At 36.8% G+C, this 20,480-nt stretch overlaps 1 protein-coding gene across 6 annotated transcripts in view; it reads right to left on the minus strand.

The window, feature by feature from the left end:
• The window catches only part of LOC150098765 (lysine-specific histone demethylase 1B-like), a 508,665-nt gene that overhangs the window by 186,438 nt on the left and 301,747 nt on the right, over window positions 1-20,480 (minus strand). For all 6 annotated transcript variants that reach the window (XM_090404995.1, XM_090404997.1, XM_090404999.1 and 3 more), the window contains one exon: window positions 3,597-3,731. In XM_090404995.1, the coding sequence (XP_090261121.1) occupies window positions 3,597-3,731 (135 nt within the window). The remainder of the gene's footprint in view (window positions 1-3,596; window positions 3,732-20,480) is intronic.

Below are 20,480 nucleotides of genomic sequence, written 5' to 3' on the forward strand. Positions count from 1 at the left end.
AAAGAGCAAAGCTAATAATAATGGCAAATATCTGTTGGATTTCTGCTCAGGACATGGACTGGTTATTACTAACACCATGTTCCAACATAAAAATGTGCACAAATTCACATGGAGAAAAGAGGCTAGGAATAAGAAAAGTCTCATTGACTATGTTATTGTTGATAGTGATGTTTTCTCCCGGGTGCAGGACACCAGAGTGTACAGAGGATTTGAAATTGGAAGCGATCGCTATTTAGTCTTGAGCAGGATAAAATTGAATTTCATATTGAAAAGAATAACATGTATGAAAGTTTTAAAGCGAATAAAAGTTGAGCAGCTCTCAGATGTGAACTGTAGACTGAAATATAGGAAGATTATTGAAAAGAAAATGAAAGAGTTTGAGAACAGGAATCAAACCTTGGAGATTCAGTGGCAAACTTTGAAGAAAACATTGATTGATTCTGCCAGAGAGGAATGTGGTGAGGTTGTGTGCAAGGATAAAAAAATCAGAACTCCCTGGTGGACACAGGAAGTTAAAGAGACAGTGAAGGAAAAGAAGAAAGCATATCAAAAGTTCCTGGCAAATAAGTCAGCTTTTACTCTTACAGAATACAGAGACAAATGTAAGAAAGCTAAACAGTGTGTAAAACTAGCTAAACAAAAGTCATGGGAGGACTTTGGCAAGAATATAGAAAATAAATATCAAGAAGGTGGCAAGATATTCTGGAGGTTGTTGAAGAAGCTTAGGAATGGAGGAAAGAGTGCTGTAAAAGGAATTAGAGATGATAAAGGTGAAATGAAAACAGGAGAAAAAGATATCCTTGAAGTATGGAGTAATTACTTTGAAAAACTGCTAAATGAAACAAGCAGTGATGACAGCACAGTGATAAAAAACACTGACCAGGCATGCTAGTCAGGAATACATATCCATACTTGAAATAGAAAAAGCCATCAAAGGCTTGAAATGTGGAAAGGCCACAGGAGTAGATGATATTCGACCAGAAATGCTGAAGTATGGTGGTATAAAAGTCTTACAGTGGCTGCACTGCATAGTTCAGAAAGCCTGGACTGAGGGACGAATTACCGATGATTGGAGTAGAGCTCTCATAGTACCCATATATAAAAAAGGGAAATAAAACTGAATGTGAGAATTACAGAGGTATTTCCCTACTGAGTGTTCCTGGCAAGATCTATGCAAGTATACTTGAGAAACGGTTGAGAAGAATTGTGGAAGAAAAGCTTGGTGATGAACAAGCTGGATTCAGGCCAAATAGAGGCTGTCAGGATCAGATCTTCACTTTACGACAAATAGTTGAGAAAGCATGGGAATATAACAAAGATCTGTATTTAAGTTTTGTCGATTTGGAAAAGGCATATGACAAGGTGCCAAGAGAGAAGCTATTCAATACGCTGCAGTTATATGGTGTCAATGGGGCATTATATCAAGCAATACTTAGTCTTTATTTGAGTTGTAAGTCAGCAGTTAGAATTGAAGGAAGTACAGGAAGATGGTTTAATGTTAAATCTGGTGTGAGACAAGGATGTACATTATCCCCTCTGTTATTCATTATCTATATTGATCACATTATGAAGGAAAGTGATATTAAACCTGATATCAAAATTGGAGATGTTAATGTTAGCTCTTTGCTTTATGCGGATGATGTTATACTTCTAAATAAATCCGCTACAAGTCTGCAAGATTCTCTGACTAAATTGAATAGCTGTTGTAATAGATATGGTATGAAGGTCAGCAATAAAAAGACAAAGACAATAAAAATAGGCAGAATCATTGAAAATATCAACTGTGTTGTGAATGGAGAACCTGTGGAACAAGTAAAACATTTCAGTTACTTAGGCACGATTTTTACTGAAGATGGTAAATTAAATATAGAAATAGACAACAGAATCAGCAAAGCTGGTATGGTGGGAAGTCAATTGAATAAATTCATATGGAATAAGAGAGAAATTATTCGGAACACTAAATTAGCTGTATACAAGACAGTGTTCAAACCAGTTTTAACTTATGGATCTGAGAGCTGGGTCAGAAGTAAAACACTTGACCAAAGACTAGAGACCGCAGATATGAGAGTCCTGAGAAAGATTAGAGGCGTGAACAGATGGTATCAATGGCAATATCATATTAAAAATTAGGATATTAGGAAAGAACTTGACATTGTCAGCATCCAGGAATGTGTTAGCAGAGCTAATCTCAGGTGGTATGGCCACTTAAATAGAATGGGAGAGATAAGATTAGCAAAACAAGTGTTCTCTGCCAGGTTGGCAGGAAAACGACCCAGAGGAAGACCAAGATATAGGTGGATCGATACGGTACAAAGTACGTTAGACGATAGAAATATAAGATCTGATAATGTTGGAGTCTTGACAAGTAGCAGACTGATTTGGAGGAAAATTGTAGATAGGAAGTGAGTAATGATGTAAATTTTTCATGTAGTACTGTCATATCCTGTACACCCCTTGAGGGTACATGGCAGGAATTTGATGATGATGAACTAAATGTCTCAAAAGGCGCAGTATAATATAAATATTAGGGACACTAAGGGAAGAAATAGCTTAAATATTTGTATTTTGGGGTGATATCTCGTGCATAGATAATAGTTGAACATAGATAAGCAGAATTTCACTAGATAGAATAATAATCATAAATGGACACATCCCATTCAACACTCTTGTAGTGCCCAAGGACACGAGAGAGAATTATTGAATGAAGAATGTTCTATTGCAAAGGAGACTATTATGAGGTTGTGGTCTGCGTTATCAGGAGAACTAACCACAATATATATGAAGGGAAGAGGGTTGTTAAGAAAAGGTCAAATGTGTTGGCTGGTTGGTGGGCATCCTCTGGTAAGAAGAGTGACACTCTGTTAAGTCATCACTAATGGCAAATACCCTGACAACCCTATTGGTTTGATCAGTGGAGCCTGAGAAGGGAAGTGAACTGGAGTTGTGGATGCAAAAGTCTCCCAGAAGGATTATCTAATTATTAGGGTATTTCGACTGCAGAAAATTGAGATTTGGGATATATATAGTTGAAGAGGTCAGAGTGGCTAGAGATAGCAAATGAATGCAAGTTGAAAAGATTCAGAGATGAGTGATCAAGATCCCACAGTTCTTTGGAATACCCCCTACGAGAATAGGTTTTTTGGGTTAAAAAATTTAGTTGATAGGTGGAAAAGAAGGGACATGATAGAAACTTTTAAGATATTAAAGAGATTTTATATAATTGATGCAAGTGAAAATTTTCAAATATGAAAAATAGTAAGAGAACTAGGGGCCATCTGTGGAAGTTGTGTAAGAGTGTGGTTAGTAAGGGTGTGTGGACCAGAGTTTTTCGCATGGAGAGTGGAGAATGAGTGGAATGGATTGCCAGAATTAGTTGTGAGTTCCCTGATGGTGAATGGATTTGAGAAGAGGTATGATAGGATTTGCATGTATGATGGTTGATTTGGGTCTCCCACAATGAGTCTCCAGATTCCATTGAGATGCCATAAATAATAATAATAATAATAAAATGAATGTTCAAAAAAAAAAAAAAAAAAAAAAAAAAAAGAGAGAGAATTAATTGTGCATCTAAAATACATTACTGACAAGTGTCTTACCTGCTCACATATAACGGTAATAGGATTATTAATTACACCAGTCACTATTTGAGCACCTTTACCTACGCACGTTCCCAAGCTTGTATCATCCCATATTCTTCCTCCTATTCTATTCCTAGCTTCTAATACTTGTATCTGAAGGGAAAATGAAGAATTTATATAACAACATTTTTATATGTCAAAAAAGTTATTTTTTTTAAATGGTATGCAGTTATTCAAAACTGAGAATGCAGTGTGATGCATAGCAGTCACTAATATAATTTATGATCCGCAATAATAATATTAGTAACCAGATATTATATGCATGCTTTCAGATTTGCAGCTACCTGTATTGACGATATGAAAAAACAAGTATTTTAATAATTTATAAATTTCCATCTTTTCTGTAGTTTATATCTCAATTTTCTTTGGCATCTAAAGAAGCTTTTCACTTCATACCACACGGGATGCTAGGTTTACTTCTTTACTTCACATAAAAGCTTTCATTTTTAAAACTTCATAATATATATTATAAAATCAAAAAAAAATTAGAAAAATATATTTCTACATACGTGCATAACACAGTAGTGTGTGTGTGTTGTGCTGTGAAGTGAAGAATGCCCATCTAACACCATCTTCCCATAAATATTGTTACAACTTATGCACATTCCTGCACTGTCCACAGAATTGCACAAGCCTGGTTCATTAGTGTTGTTGTGTGTAGCCAACATTAACAGGCTTATCAGTAGAGAGAGAGATTTCTAGCTGTACAAGTTAATATGCAGCAGGGAGATTATGAGAACTGTGTAGCTGGTAACAGCACTTCACAAGGTTGGAACGCAACTACCCATTATTTTTAACATGCTAAAACACTTGGGATCACTAGGATGTTTGTGTATTGGACTATTAACTGTTATAGAAGATATCTGACCATCAAAGAACAGGATGCAAAACCTTGTCAGGGCTGTGAAGGCACGCCTCCTCTGTAATTCTGTGAGAATGCAGAAAGCGATGATGTGAGAGATAAACGTTTCACAGAGAATGATATCATGTATGCTAACTGATGATCTGGGGATGAGAGCCTATCGTTGTTGTATTGGACACTTCCCTAACACCACAACTTATGTGGCAGAAGGTGATAAAATCAAAGGCACTTCTTTGGTGATATGTGAACAACAGACACAGATATCCTCTTCACAGATGAGATTTTCATTATGGAAGAGTTGTTTAATCACCAAAACAATTGGGTTTATGCTCTGGATGGTTGCATAGCACCCAGGATTCAGAGCAGTCATCACTCTACACCAGTGATGGTTTATTTTATGTATTTCTGCAAGAAAGGGGTCAAAACCTCTGTCAAAGTGCATCAAGATGCCATGTTGGAACCTGTGGTATGGCCCTTGAATTACACCTTGTTTCATGGCAGGCAGTGGACCTTCCAACAGGACTTTGCCCCTGTGCACAAGGCTAGGACCACACAACAGTGGTTGGAGGCAAATGTGCCCAACCACATATCATCATCATCATCTGATTGGCTGTCTGATAGTCTCAATCTGAATCTACTGGAATTCAAATTTTGGTGAAAGCTTGAGAGAGTAGCCTACAAGAAATGACACCCCAGCATTGCCAGTCCGAAAGTAGTTTTGGAGCAAGCAGTGGCAGCATTTCAGTTGGATGTTGTGTGTGCCATCATCGATATGTGGCCTTATAGATTTTGGGAATGAGTGATGGCAAAAGGGGACATTTCGAACATTGAGTGCTGCTATATATGCACGTTATACATGTGGTTGTATGTGCTGAAAGCTGTAAATTTACTAATAGATTAAAGGTTTATGTGCTGTTCAAGTCATAACAGTATTTATGGCTAGACTAGGTATAGTCAAGATATGAAACTCATAATGTGGTAGTGGGATTAATACATGTCAGTTGTCTGACTATTTATGTACTGCTGTAGCCTTTGACCTTGTGTACTGCTGTAATCTTTGCTGTTGTGCAGTATGACCTTTGCTGTAAACACAAACTTTATTTGTGCAGATTCTAATCTCTTCACTGTCATTTACGCATCCTCTATACTTAGGTGACTAATCATCCTGGATTTTCTGGAATGGTCCCAGATTCTGATACATTACCTTGCATTAACAAATTCCTGCTTATTTGAAAATAGTCCATTTTTAGGATGGTAGTTATGGTATATTTTATTTTCCTCCCTTCTTAAATCATGCACAAAATTGCAACACACGGAAATACGCTTGTCAGTTCACCAATATGCACCTAAAGCAGTGTTTATGGTGTTTTTCATATACACATATAATTCATCCTTTGAATTAAGTTGTCATCACTTATTGGCAGCAATATCATTTCAAAAGACAAAAAGTGTTACACATGGTGATTCTTAATGTTTTTCTTCTATTCGTGTTGTCAATAGAAGAAATCTAAACAGAGATTTAATCTTTAAATTTAAGGAACAAATTTCTTCTCAATTTGTTCCACCAACCTTAAATTCTTTGATAAATAAAGCTTAAACAATGGAGGCATACAAAAGGAATGATTTGTCGAACAATTCATGAACTTCTACACTAATCATGTCATATTTGGAACAGATGGATTACATTAAATATTATTTGCTGGAAATGAATGTGCAGGCAACAGAATATGTATTTTCAATAATCAACAACTTGAATGCTGAGAAATCACAACTGAACCTTAAAATTTTAAAGGTGCGATAATTACAAAATGCAACTTTGCAAATTCATCTGAAGATTTCAAGAAGGTAACTGAGTCAAATGAAGAATTTTTGAAAGAAAGAAAAAAATCCACTCAGTCAATAAATATTGTTTTTAAATATTTACAAGTATGTAAGTATAAAATAATTATTTTACTATCTTCCATAATTATTTTGTGACTTTAATAATTATACCACATAAAGTGCAGATTGACATTGTGATATATATATATATATACAGGGTGTTCGGGATAAATTTGACAGTTTCGTAAGGAAAAAGAAAATCTTCTTTGTATCTATTAAATTTAATGAATTGACAAAAAAACATTACAGGCAGAGTTAATTACAATACTATCAACAAGATTTACTCAAAATAACCACCATTAGCATCGATCACAGCTTCAATTCTGCTTCGGAACCTCGAACAAGCTGATGCTACAGTCTCCCTGGGAAGGGCCGCAAAAACTGTTTTAATTTTATCCATTAACTGGGCTTTTGTATTACTGGAAGTGCGATTGGTGTCTTTTTCAACTGCGCCCCATACAAAATAATCCATGGGGTTAAGGTCTGGGGAGTTTGGAGGCCAAACATTTGGACTGGTGAAGTCGTAGAAATTTTCAGACAACCATTTTTGACTTTTCCCAGAGGTGTGGCAAGGGGCCGAATCCTGCTGCCATACATACGGCCTACCATTGGCTACCCTTGTTATCCAGGGCTTGACTACAGTTAGCAACTCCACGAACAAAGCCCGAATTCCAATGCCAGGGTTCTTCAACACCTGTTCCTGCAGATTTGCGAGGAATTCTGCTGTACGAACGCAATCAGATCGTCTGCTAGGGATCTTTCTTCTTGCTACATCCTCGTAGTCACTATTGCAAGTCTCTAGTTCATGCCTGATTGTTTTTACTGTATTCAGGGAGCATTGGGCAGCAGTCGTAATATCCTTATTTTGATGGCGGGCACGAATCATCATGATACAAGTTATTCTCTTCCATGATTCAGGTGGGTTCCAGCTATCCATCCTTTCTGACATCTTGTATGTGAATGAAGAAGGGTCCAAACTTTTAAATGAAGAGAAGTGTGTGTTAATACATGTAACTTACGGAAAAATATAATTAATTATAAATATGTCAAATTTATCCCGAACACCCTGTATATTACTCTGTAAATAAATAAATATATATATACACTGTCCAACCATAGATCTGAGACCCTTGACTGGCAATGTACCAGGAAGAGTCGATTCATGTTGAAAGGGAGAAAGAAAGAAATAACGCAATGTATGAATTCGTTACCAACATGCGAAATCGAGTGCTTTATACATAAAAGTTTTCAACTGTTGTACAAGCAAAATAAGTTGCTGCTTTAAAACAACTAGAATTTTCATAAAAGCAAAGCTAATTTTCCAATGTATAATAATAAACACTCATCCCATGAAAAGCATTGATTACCCTATTATCGGAATGGATTCACCTCCTTCTGAACATGCACAGAAGTGTCGAGGGGTCTCGCATCTGTGGTCACACAGTATATATATATAAATTTTTCACTTTTTTGTTGTCAGAAAAATTTTATCTTCTCTCTACATTTACAGGAAATTCTTCTTTCATTAAAAATTTGGAAGATTTCAAGAATAAAATATCAGGATTATCTTTACAATGCACAGATCTTTTAATCAATTTTGATGCAGTTTCACTCTTCACAAACATCCTGCTGAATGATATAGCAGAATTACTATGGAATGATCTTCTTCTGGATATTGTCAAATCATTCAAATTTGTGATAAATTCAAGCTACTTTTGTGTGCGAAAGTTTCTGTGGTTCAGTAGTTCGAGAGATAGATTCTGGTATTGAGACCACACGTTTATTAAATACGAACAGGATACATAAAAACCCGATAAGTTTCGTAAGTCGTATAACTTACATCATTAGGGACATTGGTGTATAAAGAAAGTTAAACACAACTAACAAAGATTAAATGCACAGTCCATTAGATGTTTCTAACTGTAATATTGAAAAAAATTGAAACATTCATTACTGAATGTTTTTTGGAACATTGTTATTTGTTGTCAAGTTCTGTGCTTCACATGTGTTATGTCCAAGATCTGAGGAGGTTAGATTTTTTATGAATGCCAACCACACTTGGTGTCATATCAAACCTTGGTTTTGGGTGCACTGTCTAGGAATTCTAAGCATTTTTGCCACTTCCTTGAATTTCCTTGTGAAACAGTTTTTATCAATATATGACAAGATTGTTTTTTCCCAAAAGTACTTTATTGCCAGAGGAAGTTGTGTGGAAAGCTAGGCCTGATTGTTCTCTTCTTTTTTATGTTCTGCCATACAGATTTCTTCTGCCCTTCCCGTCTGGCCTAAGTAACAAATGCCACAAGAACAATAGGTTTGATAGACCCCTGGTTTTTTTATGGGATGGTGCAAAGTCTTCAGTGGATGTAGGAATCTTGATATTTTTTCTAATGAGAGAAAAGCTACTTTTAAGTTGAACTTGCGGCGCAATGTCACTAATCTGTCTGTGACATTTTTGACGTATGGTAGTGAGATTGCGTTCTTGAAATGTTGTTTTTCTACGTTGGTTGTGGGAGCTGTGTTCAGGATTTTCTTGATTGTCCTCACACTTAATGGCTCAAATCCATTAAGTGTGAGGTTTTGTGTTAAGTAGTGTAATTCCTCATTTCGCTTTTTTTCCGTGCTGGATATATTATATGCTCTGTCTAATGGACTATGAATTTAATCTTTGTTAGTTGTGTTTAGCTTTTTTTATACACCAATGCCCCTGATGATGCAAGTCATATGACTTACGAAACTTGTCGGGTTTTCACGCATCCTGTTCGTATTTAATAAACAGGTGGTCTTCAATACTGAAACCTATCTCTCAAGCTACTTTTCTTGGTAAAACAAACTTCATAAACAGATAGAAATGCAGTGGGGTCTCGTATTTCCTCTATTCTAGCAAATTATTTTATGGAATGATTTGATTCAATTTACCCTTGAAGTAGAAGGTAGCAACTGTCTCCCTTTTCTGGATGTTTTCATTCTACATCAATCTAATGGCAGTCTAAATTTTCAGTATACAGAAAACCAAATTATACTGGTAAATATATTAATGCCACTTCACATTATGTGAGACTAAAACTTTAGTTCACCGTACATACCTATGTTCTACTGATTCTCCTTTAAATACTGAATTGTCATTTATGAAAGATTATTCTTGGAATCAGCCTAAAAAACTTCCCAAACCTCAAAAAATTTGGGTGCATGAGACTGCCCCAAATTTGGGAAGCGTGCATTCTAAGAACATTAGCCCAACAGCCAAGACAACCCAATTTAGCCTGCTGGGGGGGGGGCCTTTAGGACTCTAGGACCAATGCCAGTTGCCTTCTTCAGCCTCATTTGCTCGTTGATATTGCCTACGTGCACATATCATAGTTTTATGTTCCCAGAAGATGGCAATGTAACATGGCTGAAATATTGGAATGTATTGATTAAAGTTTTTTAATTAATATTTTAGTACACATTGTCAGTTACTGAAAAATTGAAAGACAGATATCAATGCATGAATTGTTATACCTGTAAATAAATATGAATTTCTTTTTCACACTATCTTTTTATTTTTGATGTCTAGTGTTAGTAATACGTATAACATCTACAGTGTTTTGTATCATATAAGAAAATATTGATGTAGGTATTGACAGACAGACGATGTAAACTTATGGTATATCAGTAAATACAGTACAGTTGTAAAAAAAAGGGGGGAGTATCTCTTTTTGTATACCTTATAATTTTCCTTATATCTCTATTTATCTCTTTAAGCTATACTGCCTTCTGCACTTGCCTTCTTATTCCCCTAACACCAGAAAATTTATTTGATAAGCTGCACCACTGATGTATGTTTTCTAGTAATAAGAAGTGGTAAGTGCATCCAGTAGTCCTCCCTTTATATTCAAATTACCCCTGATTATTTAATATTTGCAATCGTGGTCTACTATCTATCCTTTCTATCCTTTCTCCTGGGTTCCTGCTAATAGGCTCTAATATTTTTCGGAACAGTGCATTGAAAAATTAAATATCAGGCGACACTCTATTAACATTTAAACAACACATTTATTTGCAATAAAACAATTTACACTATTATTCTGTTAAAGAAAAAAATGCTTAGTTCAACTGTAAATAACACAATTATGTTAAGATGCCCTTTCAATTCATGATAATCATGTCACATAAATATCCACTCCTTTCTAATATCAAGTTTCTATCCTAAGCAACTTATACTATCAACAAATTGCTACTCCTTAACTGTTATACACATAAGAATATCATTACACATAAAAGTTCGATCCTTCTAATACTAAGATAATACTCTAGGCAAAATGCACCATTAACAAACTGTTACTCTCTGACTGTTACACACAATCTTCTATTACTTATTAAACATTTAAATCCAACCATTAAATCTACCCAAATTCAGTAGCCTAATCTTAACACTATTAAAGTTCTCCTATAATTCACAAAATTGAAGAAAAAAAGATCATACTCACTTTAGGGCTGCTACCCACTGCATATACTTATTCCCCTGGCTTCGAATTGGAGTCCAGATCTTTTCCTCCCGTATCAGGTTTTCTCTTCCTTCTTATGCCAGCAATAGATTTACTGACGGCTTCTGGAACGCTGTCCTCCTGGCACTCGGGCGAAGATTTTCGGCTTGAGGAGTACTTGCATGCAAGTTAAACTAATGGAGCAATTCAATTCTTTCCCACTCAAAAATTCCTCTCTTTGGACGATAGCTCCCCTCAAAGGTTTGTCATCAGATCAATGCTTTGTCTGGCAGACCATCTCTTGTCATCTTTCCTTCAGACCTCTGGCATGATTTCTCCTGAAGTCGCGTCCTTGATGGCTTACATCCGATGGACAACCGCTGGGGTACCGATGACGACCTACGGATAACCGACGGGTAACCGATACTCGATCTTCCAGCCAACGCCTTTTATTCACCTTCTTTCGGATCCCTGCACAAAGATATGGGACTCTGAATATTTCAGTGCGATCGCTTGTTCTTTCCTTGACACTGACTCTTTCTTTGTTCTTTTATTACACTCCTTTAATCCTATTTGTTCGGGCAGCAGAAGCTTGTCTGAAGTTTGTCGGTCTGTCTGACACTGACCTTGAGTGTTTACAAGTGAAATTCACAAACAACTTTTATATATCCTTATAAGGAGCTAACATACAAAGTTTTCTGGTGGCAAGGTATTGCCTTTGTATAATACATTCTAGAATTTTCCTTTTTAGGGCAGTAAGCACAGAGTCCCTATGGGATTATTTACATTAACAAATTGTTTTAACTATATACAGATATACAGGTTATTTTTATAACATCCTTACAGGGCTTGACCTCTGTAAAAATTGATGTAAAGCTTTCTGGCATTATTAAGCTACATCGAATTTTTACACAGTACCATATATGTATTTTCACTTCCTTATTATTTTCTTAATAACATTTTCTTTTCTCTAGCTTACTTTATTGTAAGAATACAGTATATACCACATATAACATAAAAATATGTGTTAATTGACTGTTTATGTTATAAGTAAGGCTTCCCGGTCAACAGTAGGCCATTAGTAATTACGTTTTGGGGGAGTCAAAAGTTATATGCGGATTTTCAAACAATGTGTGTGTGTGTGTGGGGGGGGGATGATCAGCACCCCTAACCCCTGTGTTATTCAAGGGTCAACTGTACTTTTTTTTTTTTTACATTTCTTATGTGTACTCTCCATGTGAATCTATGCTAACCTTTATTTATGACTAGCCTATATCTGGAAGAGAAATCCAGATACTTACATTATTATTAGTTATGTTCTTGTATCAAATTTTCCTAAATTATTTCTATATGTTTGACATTCATTTCCTATTCTTGCTGTTTAGTCATCAGTAAGAACTAACTTTTCCTTTAGGCCCCTTGTACACTATCCCCCTTTTTTTTCTTTTTTTTTCAAGTCATTAGGAAGAGAAGCTCCCTAATGACTGCTTGATTGGCCAACTGATAAGCATATCCACTCTCCACAAGGCTGTGGGTTCAAATCCCATTATGGGCGTGGATGTTTGGGATTGTCTAGGTGGGAGATGACTTTCAAAGCTCAGTGTGAGACCACTACCCTGCTTATTGGAGAAATGAACTGGCTTGAAAAAGTTCTGCACCAGATAGCTAAAGCAGGGTTCTGGACTATGAAAATAATAAATAAAAATACAAAAGAAAAAAAAATACATATATATATATATATATATAAAATTGCTAAAAATTAGGGAAAAAATGCTTAGCTCATCCATGGTATTATCGAGCATGTCAACATGATGCTTCTCTAATTCTTCTACTAGTTATACTTCTTGATAGAGCTAAAGTTCACTGCTGAGGATAAGTTTATTCCAGTAATTAACTTTTTATTGTTTACCCTGGTTCCTAACAAAAAATAGGAGGTGGAAGAGAGCCCTTGTTTCAACTGGGGAATGCATTGCTGGCATGACATTTCATCATAATACCATTATTTTTCATTATAGCTTAAGCCAGCAAAGAATATAACTTGATTAACTAAATTCAACTGCCAGCTCATCTACAGTGGTGTTCAGTAGCCAGGTGAAGATTTAATAATGGGATACACCACTAGAGGATAAAGGCTGGACATTGAATTACAAGCATTGATGGATTCTCTGGATATATTGAGTCTTCTTCCAGTTATTTAGCTTTGATCCTTAAGAGACTCAAGTTGTAAGTTAACAGTTAGAATTAAAGAAAACACAGGAAGATGGTCTAATGTAAAATCAAATTTAATACTATATCCACTATTATTCATCATCTATAAGGATCACATTATGAAAGAAAGTAGTATTAAACATGATATCAAAATCAGAGATATTCAACTCAGCTCTTTAAATTCTTTGCACACACACTTCTAAATAAATATGGTAGAAATCTTCAAGACTTATGAATTTATTTATTTTAACTAAACTGAATACTGTAAAAAATTTGGTATAAAATTAGCAATAAAAAGAAAATAACTAAGAAAATAGGTGAAAATTTCAACATAAATCTTAATGGAGAGCCTTAGAGAATGAATGAAACACTTCAGCAATTTAAGCACAATTTTTAGTGAAGGCAAATTACACACAGAAATAACGCTGACTCTCACTATAGCAACTCACTTTTATAACAAACTCACCAACTATAACTACCAAAAAGTGTTCTAGCCAAATCCCCACAGCCACAATGCTGTGCTGAAGTTTTAAGTAATTCATCACAAGATAAGATCACATAACAATGAGATACTGAGAATACTGGCATTAGTATTTCATTATAAACTAGAACACAAACATGTTTCAATGTCATTAATCCTGCAGTATCATAATGATGAAAATGTATAATAACTTAAAATAATGTTATGATAAGCTTATGATAACTACTAATACTCCCTAAAAACAGTTATGTTTTTTTATAATAACAATTTAGTGCTGAGAACAACTTACTGTGTGACACATATAACAAATTTTCAGTACATGCATTTCATTGATTTACAGATTATAGATGGTTGTTAGCATAGTAGAAATCATACTGCAAGACTGAAGGAATGATTTCTGAATATACAAAATGATGCCCTGGTTCCTGTTTAGACTATTATTATTATTATTATTATTATTATTATTATTCAGGACCTCCACGGAGCTTTAAGATCATCATGGAAGACCATCTTAAGCAACACCAAGTTTATCATACCATTCCTTAAAATCATTCACTGATCATGCTCTCACTATCCTATCAGGCAATGCATTCCACAGTCAAACCATCCTTCATGCAAAAAAGTCACTCCTCCTCCTCTTACTTATCACTTCTATTCATAACTCCACGAACGATCCCTTGTCATCAGCCCTTTTTGTTCTACCATATGAAAGAACATTCCAGTGTCAACCCTGTAACCACCTCTGACAGTTGAAATGTCTCAATTATATCACCTCTCCTTTTTTCTATCTACTAAACTCTGCAGTCCACACATCCTCAGTTTATCATTGTTTATCAGTCTACCATCATAGCTAACATTATTAAATAGCCAAGATTAATTTATCTCCTATTATACTGCATGTGTGAATAACTTTGCTAGACTCCTTGAAGAGATAAGACAAAAAGTTATTTTCACAATAAGGCATTGGAATCAAAGACTGATCCACTTCATAGATTCCAATGCAAGCAGAAATATTTGATTCTCTTCAATTTGAGCAGTACTGCTACTTGTTCATCTTCCCAAATTTTTAACATCTCCCAATCTGACCTAAGTAAGTCTTATCACAGAATGAGTAAAGTAGATTTTATAGATACAAGTGATTTTTGAAAGGAATATTGTCTAGGATATTGTAAAAAAAAGCTTTGAAATGTCTGAACTAGTTTACAAGGGATGCTGATGATATATCATATAATAAAGGTATGAATTTTGAAGTCACACTTAAGTATTAAAAAAAACAGAGTACTGTAAATAGAAGTCTGTGGAGACAAATATACTTTTTTTCCTGTATATAACAATTTACAGTAGTTCTTTGTAGGGACTAGTTAGATGTGAAATGATTGTAGATGTCTGGTTTCGGGCAAGAGGGGATTAAGCTATGTTTTTCTTCTTTTCATCTTCTCCAAACACACGTATAGTATTATTTATTATTATGGTAGTAATGAGGAACTTTTCTGAAGAGTGGTGAAATGAGCTAACATGGAGATGTCAACTTGCATAAGTGGTCTATCTATGAACATCAACTGATACACTGCCTGCTACATTTTTAATGATTAACATATGTAGAAATTAGAAATCAAAGTTTGTTGTGTGTGATTCTTTCTGACTAGTGAATGGGTAGTAACACCACAGAATTCATAATTGATCCATATTGTTAATTGTAAAGCTTGCCTTATATGCAATTTAAACTACAAGTTGCAAAAGCTGAATGTAAAAATCACAGAATTCCTCTACTGAGTAGAGGAATCTTTCTGTAATCTTATCAGTTCCTGGGAAGATTTATGCAAGTATTCTTGAGAAACAGTTAAGAAAAATTGTAGAAGAGAAGCTTGGAGAAGAACAAGCTGGGTTCAGGCCAAACAGAGGTTGTAAGGATCAGATTTTCATTTTCAGACAAACAGTTGAGAAATCATGGGCATATAACAAGGATCTGTATTTAAGTTTTGCTGATCTGGAAAAGGCATATGACAAGATGCTAAAAGGAAAGCTGTTCAAAATGCTCCAGTTATATGGTGTTAAATGAGACATTATATCAATGAATACATAGTCTCCATTTAAGTTGTAAATCAGCAGTTAGAATTGAAAGCGGTACGGGAAGATGGTTTGGTGTTAAGTCAGGTGTGTGACAATGGTACACATTATCTCTGCTGTTATCTATATGGATTACATTATGAAGTACAGCGGTATTAAACCTGATATCAAAATTGGAGATGATAATCTCAGCTCTTCACTTTATGCAGATGATGTTATACTCTTAAATGAATATGGAAAAATCTGCAGGATGTCCTGACCAAACTGAATAACTACTATAATAAATTTGGTATGAAAATCACATTAAAAAGATAAAGACAATGAAAACAGGCAGAAACATTGAAAACATCACCTGCATCATGAATGGAGAATCTATAGAACAAGTAAAACATTTCAGCTATTTAGTCAATTTTTAGTTGTTCTATAGGTTCTATATAATGCTTTACTTGTTCTATAGGTTCTTCGTTCACAATGCAGTTGTTATTTTCAATGCTTCTGCCTATTTTCATTGTCTTTGTCATGTTATTGCTGACCTTCACACCATATCTATTAGAAGTTATTCAATTTAGTCAGGGAATCTTTCAGACTTATAGCAGATTTATTGTCCGCACGGTTAGCCGAGTGGATATGCGCTTTACAACCACATGCGTGGGAAAGGAGTGTCCTGGGTTCGATTCATATTGCCGACGTGAGAAGCTTAAGGATCTTTCTCAGACTTAACCAACTTAGCTGGTCTTGGGTGTGGATAGCAGGGTTTTTCTCCCCAGTTTATCTGGAGTTTTTTCTTCCACAAGCAGGCAAACTGGCCCAGTGAACACACATGGATTACAGTCAGGAATACTTAAGACCCAGCCATAGACCTTGATTCGTCAGCTATGCCAGACATGAGCCCGGATAAAATTTGGGGCGATTGAGATGGTGCTGTACTTCACCATAAAAGGGGCCTCACAGCCATTATATCATCATACGCTATAAAAAAAAAAGCAAATTTATTTAGAAGTATAACATCATTTGCATAAAGTAAAGATTAACATCTCCAATTTTGATATCATGTTTAATACCACTTTCCTTCATAATGTGATCCATATAGATAATGAATAACAGAGGGAATAGTGTACATTCTTATCTGACACCAGATTTAACATAAAACCATCTTCCTGTATAATAAATTTAGTTTAATCCTTTATCCAAGTGTGAGCAAACAAAGTTTGCGCCTGAAAGTATCTTCAGGACTGAGGTAAGGTGGTACACACCAGGGCAACTCGTTGCAAAGGTGGAGCAAGCTACCAATACTCCTGTCTCAGTATCTCCTATAATGCAAAACACATCTCCTTACGGATATGTCTAATGTTCTGCATTAAGGGAAGGGCCACTACCCAGACTAGTTTCGACTTTTACTGAGGTCGAATGGGAGTTCATGTCTCTCATCATCGGCCTTTGGAGAATAAAGCATGCTGAGGGTCAGCAAACAGTAAGAGAGGAGAATAATGAAAGATAGAGTAGGATAGTAGGAGGTAAAAGAGGCCTCAGTCAACCTGTTTAGCCTTATATGGCTAATTGGTCTGTGACACATATTCTCAATTTATCTGTTAAAAAAAAAGAAAATTTAACCATAAAAATTTTGACTAAAAGTTCACTTATAAATTAATCCTTAATAATTTCGTCAGTTATCTATGAAGGAGATCCATTGACCTGTTTTGAAAACAGTATTTTCAGTTAGAACCTTTTTTTTTTTTTTTTTTTTTAAATACATAAAAATCAAAGGACTTAAGGTCCGGTCAGTTGAACTGAAAGGGAACAAAATAAGGAACTTACAGACCTGGTACCACTGGGACTTAGAATGGGGTAGAAGACTGGCCCGGGAGATGCCGCTCACAAGGAGCAGCACCGCCTCGCAGTAAGCCTTCGCAGCCCGGGTTCTCAGATCTACCCCCCTTATTTGGAGTAAAGAAACCGTGCCAGCGAAAGCTTTGTGGCGAGGAAGAACAGAGTGGTTGTTACTTTTCCTAGGGAGAGTTAGGTGGAGTTTTGGAGATACTAAAGAAATATACAGGGCTTGATGCGTCCCTGTATAAGAAAGCATATTTTCGGTGGTTTGCAGTATTTGTTCACAAATTTAAAGTCGCCTAGTAGATGTCTCTCTTGCGCAAGAAATTTAGGAAGGTAAAAAAAGAAACCTTTACTTATTCCTGCGTACATTAAATTTGCGTCCCGTACCTGGGATTTTTTCCGTACCTTCCAGATGTGATACTTTAAGACATTAATTAAAAAAATGGCGAATTTTTGGGTCTTGTTGACTGGTGGCGGGAATTGCAGGTGTATGACCTCTTCTAGTGATAGCATCGGGATTCCCAGTGCTGTGCTCAGTCTTTGCCAGACGCGTTGGGCTGGTGGGCAGAAATAAAAGAAATGCTCCACCGTTTCTATGCCCCGGCAGACATCACAAAAGGGATCGCACGGACTGGGTACATACCTAGATTTAACCTGTTTCACCGGGAGCCGCCCATAAGCTATTCGCCAGGCCAGATCCCGATGAAAAGGCTGTCCCCAGCTATTCTTGATGTTTTTAAAGAGAATTTCATTGTTTGTCCCGAGGTTTGGTGTATCACGCCTGGAGAGTTGGAAGAAATCCCAGTATACTGCTTTCGGTTTGTGTGTGAGGATTTCTGTTCCTTTGTCTCTAAGTACTGTGAGTGATTTTACTAGTGTGCGGTACCACTTGGGCACAACCCTTGCACGGGGTCCAGCATAGTCTGTGGTTCCAAAGAGGGGGAGGAAAAGTCCTATAAAATATCTAATTAGGAGGCCTGAAATATGGTTTGAGTTTAAGGCCTTCCGTACGGTTTTGAATGTATTTGCATAAAGCAAGCTTTTGAGATCAGGCAGAGCGTACCCCCCTTCTTCATGTTTTAGTTGCAGGTATTGTTTTTTAACCTCATGTTTTTTTTCATTCCAGAAGAAATCTATGAGTTTTTGGGATAATTGGTTTTCTTGTAGCAGTGTGATGCCTGTGATATTGACTGTGTGCATCAGCATTGGGGTAATGATTGTTTTTATCACTGTGGCTCTGCCATAAAAGGAGAAAAAAGTCGGTTTGAATAGACTTATCTTTTCCGTACTTATTTCCTGTAATTTTTTAACTGGTAAAGCTAGCGACTCAGAAAAGGGAACTCCTAGTATTGTTAGCGGCTGCGTATGCAGCGCTAAACCGTAGGGAAGTCCGGTGTTATGGAAATTTCCAAAATTTTTGATTTTGGTTTTTTGTGCATTAACTCGGAGACCACTGACTATGCTGAAGTTTTGCAGTATATCAAGATAGATGCAGATAGACTCAGAGTCTCTGAGTGTGGCCACTACATCATCTGCATATGCTACTATTTTGCACTGTTTGGAAACTTGGGGCAGTGGAATACCATTAATTGCAGGGGTGTTCTCTATTCTTTTGATGAGGGGTTCTAATGCTAGGGAAAAGAGAAGGGGGCTTAGTGGGCAGCCTTGCCTAACCCCTCTCTTTATACGGATTGGTTCTGTCAGAAACCCATTAATAGACAGTTGTGTCGAGGCCTCCGCGTACATATGTTTAATTGTACGCCGAAGTCTCGTGCCTATGCCTACTTTTTTTAGGGTGTCCTGTAAGTACGTGTGGCTGACGCTGTCGAACGCTTTTTCCAGGTCGGTGGAGAGAAGTGCCAAGGGGTATTTTTTTCCTTGGCCAGTCTGATTAGGTCTCTTAGCAGGAAGAGATTAAATTCCATAGATCTACCTGGGATTCCATAGACCTGTGAACTTGTTATTATGTTTTCTATTCCGCCCTTAATGCGTGTACAGATAATTTTTGCGAAAAGTTTATAGTCTAAGTTAGTTAAGGAGATGGGACGCCAGTTATTTGACAAGGTCCGATCTCGGTCTTTTTTGGGGATAAAGATTGTATAGCTCTTAGCGAATTCCTCGGGGATGTTTCCCGAAGTGAGGAATTCGTTAAAGATCTTTACTAGTGCTGGCAGTACAAGGTCCCAGATAGATCTATAGAATTCTATCCCCAGTCCGTCTGGCCCTGGGGTCTTTTTTGTCTTCATCGTTTTGCACGTGGCTTTTATTTCAGCTGCAGTTATCGGCCTGTCATGCAGGGCGCTAAGATGCTCGGGAAAACGTTGGACGTCCCACTCACTGAAGTCATCCGTGCCCTGCTGGTCAGCGAAGATGCCGAGATACTGCTGGTGAAAGTGACGGAGTATTTCACGGGTTGAATTTAGAATCTGGCCTTTCTCCTCGATCTGGTAAATCGTTCTTTCATTGTTTGCTGCCACCCGTTGTTGATTGTAGAATGCGGCGGAGGGTGTTTCCAAATTTCTGAGATAGAGTCTCGTGCGAAAGTCGAGGTCATCGACTCTACTCTGCCGCTCTTGCTGCAGCTCTATTTCTACCTGTCTGATAAGATGTCCGCAGGGAACTCCGCTCCGTTCGCTTGACCGGTACCAGCCGAGTTCCCTGTAGAGATCCCTCAGCTGTTTACGTTGTTGGTAGAACCTTTCGCGCCCACATTTTTGAAACAGTTCCTTAGCCTGCCACTTAAAGTGCAGCCAGTTTTCCCAGTCCCAGTTGATGTTTGTCCATTCATTACAGAGTTTCTGTAGCTGGTCGCTAAAAAGACTGGGAAAGGTAGGAGGAAGCCTCCAGGGACCTCTGGCTGTTTCCATAACCTCTGGGAGTGTAATTTTTAAAATGACCAATTTGTGGTCTGTTGACATGTTGTGTGCTGTGGTGTGACGTGTCCTTTGAACATACTGTTCCAAGTTTTGGGACACGTACACCCTATCTAGTCTCGTCGATATCTGGCCGCGGCACCACGTTGTTTCTACCTTCGATGGGTTATTCCT

The sequence above is a fragment of the Typopeltis vanoorti genome, chromosome 15 (genome assembly GCF_054136105.1).
Source record: "Typopeltis vanoorti isolate ZY-2024b chromosome 15, IOZ_Tvanoo_1.0, whole genome shotgun sequence".
Taxonomy (NCBI): domain Eukaryota; kingdom Metazoa; phylum Arthropoda; class Arachnida; order Uropygi; family Thelyphonidae; genus Typopeltis; species Typopeltis vanoorti.